This window comes from Priapulus caudatus, unplaced genomic scaffold (genome assembly GCF_000485595.1).
Source record: "Priapulus caudatus unplaced genomic scaffold, Priapulus_caudatus-5.0.1 Scaffold1340, whole genome shotgun sequence".
Taxonomy (NCBI): domain Eukaryota; kingdom Metazoa; phylum Priapulida; class Priapulimorpha; order Priapulimorphida; family Priapulidae; genus Priapulus; species Priapulus caudatus.
This window is the reverse complement of record NW_014578401.1, coordinates 52,534-56,685: the sequence shown is the minus strand read 5'-3', so window position 1 is coordinate 56,685 and position 4,152 is coordinate 52,534. Positions and strand designations below refer to the sequence as shown.

The 4,152-nt window shown below is 42.8% G+C and overlaps 1 protein-coding gene across 1 annotated transcript in view; it reads left to right on the top strand.

Annotated features, from left to right (window-relative positions):
• Nucleotides 1–3,494, top strand: part of LOC106816300 — a 19,106-nt gene extending 15,612 nt beyond the window's left edge. The window contains exons 5-7 of the mRNA XM_014820881.1: nucleotides 1,798–1,896; nucleotides 2,746–2,883; nucleotides 3,407–3,494. Coding sequence (XP_014676367.1) covers nucleotides 1,798–1,896; nucleotides 2,746–2,829 — 183 coding nt within the window. The 3' untranslated portion in view covers nucleotides 2,830–2,883; nucleotides 3,407–3,494. The remainder of the gene's footprint in view (nucleotides 1–1,797; nucleotides 1,897–2,745; nucleotides 2,884–3,406) is intronic.
• Nucleotides 3,495–4,152: the final 658 nt, after the last annotated feature.

Here is a 4,152-nt window from a genome sequence, read left to right as displayed (position 1 = left end):
AACGCCATATTCGGTGTTTGCCATGGGGATCTCTGGAACGTGCACTGGTAGTAATGGAACTGCGCTAGGTCCGGCCGTTTTTCGTACGAGCACGTGCAAATTCGTTTAGCCTCGAGTATTTGCCTGCTAACTTTTGCCTCATTACTTTAGCCGTCCACTTTTCCTCTGAGGTTTTGCCTGTCGACTCTTGCCCCTACTTTACTTTCCTGCTCAACTTTGTCTACTAATTCTACCATCCTAAGCTGCTCAAAGTGTCTACTTTTCCTGTGCGCTAGTTTTGCATCCTACTCTTGCCTGCCTATTTACCGCATGAATTTTTCCCAGCCTACCTTCACCCTTGCAGACAGGGGGGACGGGCACACGTGACCGGACGCAGCCGCGGCGTATCATCAAGACAAATCGGCTCGGGGCGCGTACACGACTCTCGGGGAGGAGCTGACGACGAGACGACGACGACGACGACGAAAAGATCAGACTGCTCGGCCAGCTGACGGGTCTAACGAGCGCCGCGACATAGACGCGAAGGTGCGTACGTACCCAAGGCGGAAAATTCGTCTGGCCCCACGCGGGATATGCCGGGGCAAATTATTTTAGCAGTATCTGAATACTGGTTGTTTAGCTATGTTTAGTTAATTATTGGTTACTGGCAAAATCCACCGGCCCTCAACGGCCAGTGACTCATTCAGCCGTCTGTTAGCGAGTACCTACATTTTTAGCTCGCCTTGACATCGTCAAGATGAGCTATTGCATGGGGGGGTCGTCTCGTTGTACGTCCGTCCGTCCGTCTGTCCGTCGTACGTCCGTCCATCTCCGGCGTCAAATGGCTACGCCGTCAACGATTAAATCAAGAGAACTGATCTTGACTCCAAGCAATGTTTCACAATTGCACTATAGTTGTTTACTCCTATCTGGGGAGAGCGTTGAAGTGCTATTTTTGAGCACGGCCAGTCGACCTGTTAGTCGGCTACGATTCGAGCCACGTCCACTTTTGGACAAAAATGCAAATGGCCGATAAATCACGTTCAGGTTTCAACAGAGGTCTGGTTGCGGTCATGTTCTGGTAGTGAATTGAGATGCAGGACACTGCCCCACAAAACATATCACACAGTTTTTTTTTTTATTATTAATGCAGATTAGCTAGTATTTTGGCAATGTTAACTTGCCGATTCAGTGCGCTGGCCGCATAGGTAGGGTCAACGTAACTAGGTGCGTCTCAAGAACGTTTGAAAGCCGCACATGTTTCAAATTGAATACAGTTTGTTACTCACTATGGGAGGCATTTTACTTCCTAATTTGGAGCACAGCCAAGTCGACCTACTTTGCAGCCATCGCCCACTTTTTATGAGCAAAAAATGAAAATGGCCTATAAAGTCTTCGACTTATTGTTAAAATCCTTTGATATCGTGAATGTCGTAAGGTAGCTTTTCAACCTACATTTTTTCCAACAACAAGACGTCAAGTGTAAACAGTCCTTATCTCTTATGTTATTGAAAATTTGTGAGGGTGGTAAAAAACTACTCACCACCGCCTCCCTCTCTGGGCCAGTGCAAAAAAATCTTCGTGCCTGCATACAATTTTGCTGTCGATATGTTGAGTAATATATATAAGTGTTTCGGTCAAGTAACACAGGCACATTCGCAACGTCAAATTTCGTGTACCTACGTGAACGCAAGATCAACACAGCCGTCCCAGTTCTGATGCCCACCCCCCTCTCCCTACCCTCCCCCTTCCCCCTTCTCCCACCCCGCATCTGTGATGCTGTCTTTCTAATCGGCGCTGCTCTCGTTCGTTGCCTAGGCGACCGGTACACTGCTCAAGAGCGTGGACAAGAATGCGAAACTGAAGCAGATTCTGGAAGCTGCAGAGAGCCTGTCTCCGCCAGCAGAAAGGAAAAGAATCAAAGCGTCAGTAGATGTCTTCTGTCCGTCTGTCACCGCCTTTCATTCTGTCTGTCGCGTCTGTGCTGTGTCGTCCGTCGTCCGTCCGTCATATCCGTTCGTCTGTCTGTCTGGCTGTGTGCCTGTGTTTGCTTATATTATATCCATCTACACATCCTTTCACCCACCCAACCCAATTACATACCCAACTACCCAATCACCTAACTACCTAACAATGTATCCATCCATCCATCCATCTATATGAAGAGCTTATTTGCAAACTGCGTATGTCCATTTTGAAGAAATGAGAGAAAACGACAAAAACAATTATTTGACAATCATTTACATTGTTTTCAGCATGGGTTAAAATGTGCTGATAGATATATAGGCTATTTTGCAAATGAAGGTTTTTGGATGTAAGCTAAACATGATTTATGATGGGTCTTTTATGCATGATGTAGGCTCTTTTTCAAGAAAAAAATGTTCTACACGGTACCTATGTTCACATACTATACATTGGTGGTTCAAACTCATAAAAAAAACACGTAAAAAAACACATAAAAAACACACACAAAACACACACACATAAAACACATATAATATACACATATATACACATACACATACACATATACACATACATATACACATATATTCACACATAAAACACATAAACATAAAAACACATAAAACACATAAAACACACATATATACACACACACAAAACACACACATAACACACACACATATATATACACATAAAATGGACATAGGCAGTTTTGCAAATCAGCTCTTCATATATAAAACGCTGTCGTGTCGCAAGAAGAAACACTTTAACTGTCTTTATCCATGTGTCTTTATCCATCACGCCAGGTGGCGTTTGCCGAAGGGTATATGGTCGGCAACGACAAGTCGCGGGCCGGCAGCTCGAAGGTTCGCACGTTCAACATGATCCGCGACATCATGGGGATCATCCTCATCGTCGCTCTGCTGGGAACGTTCGTCGGTGAGCACGCGCGGCGCCCCCTGGCGGCTGACGCGCGAAACGACGACGGGGGCGTGCATCCCGGTGCAGTGATGCTGCCCTGCGTTACGGAAGTGTTGCGTTTACAGACAGAACGTGTTGTAACACAAAATAAATGATTTCCAATTGTACACGTGTGTGTGTGTGTATATATATATATATATATAATTATATAGAAGGAGGCTATATATCCAAGACAACTGCACCACTGTTTTGGGCAAGAAGTCCTTATAAATGTCTGCTTGCCTGAGCTAGAATATAAATAGCTAGAACGTTTCAACATTATATACACATCATATATATATGTATGTATATATATATATCCATATATATATATATATATACATACATAAATATATATATATATATACATATATATATATATTGTATATATATACATGTTTTACACATAACATAAGTTGATTAGGACCTTTAGAATTAGATTTCTAAATCCAGATGCGACAGTGCGAGCAAAGAGTAAATATTGCTTCTGCGAATTATGCAGGCGGACCGTTCCGGAAAGTTCTCATAGGAAATGGTAATGAAGTTCATCCCGAGGACATAGACGTGTGTTTTGACGACGTTAAGGGTGTAAGTAATGAATACTATGTGTATAGATGTTAATTAGGCTTTGAAGCAATGGGAATTACCTTTGCAAAACACTGGGCCACCCTTAAAAAATGGTTTGTTTCCCCTTTACCTACCCTACTTGCCTCTCAGGGTACCGAATAGGTAGGTAGGTGAAAAAAAATTCTATTTTTGATTTGACAAGATGTGTGTATGTATATTGTATATTCTGTTTTGTGTATATGTTTTTGCGGAACGAATTTGATATTTTTTTGGGGGGGGAAACGAAATAATTTTTGTTTTGTTTTAATCGCCCAATAAAATGTGTCGAGTAGCAGCGTTTTGGCAAGTCGGTCGGTAAAGGGGAAGCAAGCAATATTTTATCTTAGGCCCTGTGTGATATGTTTCTAATTCACTAGCATTCTATATTGGTCTGTTGGTTGAGCTACCAGTAATTCCGTTTTATCTGTGATAACCGTTTGATCGATCACCTTTGTCATCGTTGTTGTCATTATCGCGATCGTTACCTTAGCTTTCGTAATCATAACTATCACCCACGACATCATCATCATCATCATCATCATCATCACCATCATCATCATCATCGTCATCATCATCATCATCATCACCATCATCATCATCATCATCATATGCTGCATCAGCACCGCAGCCGTTGTCACCGTC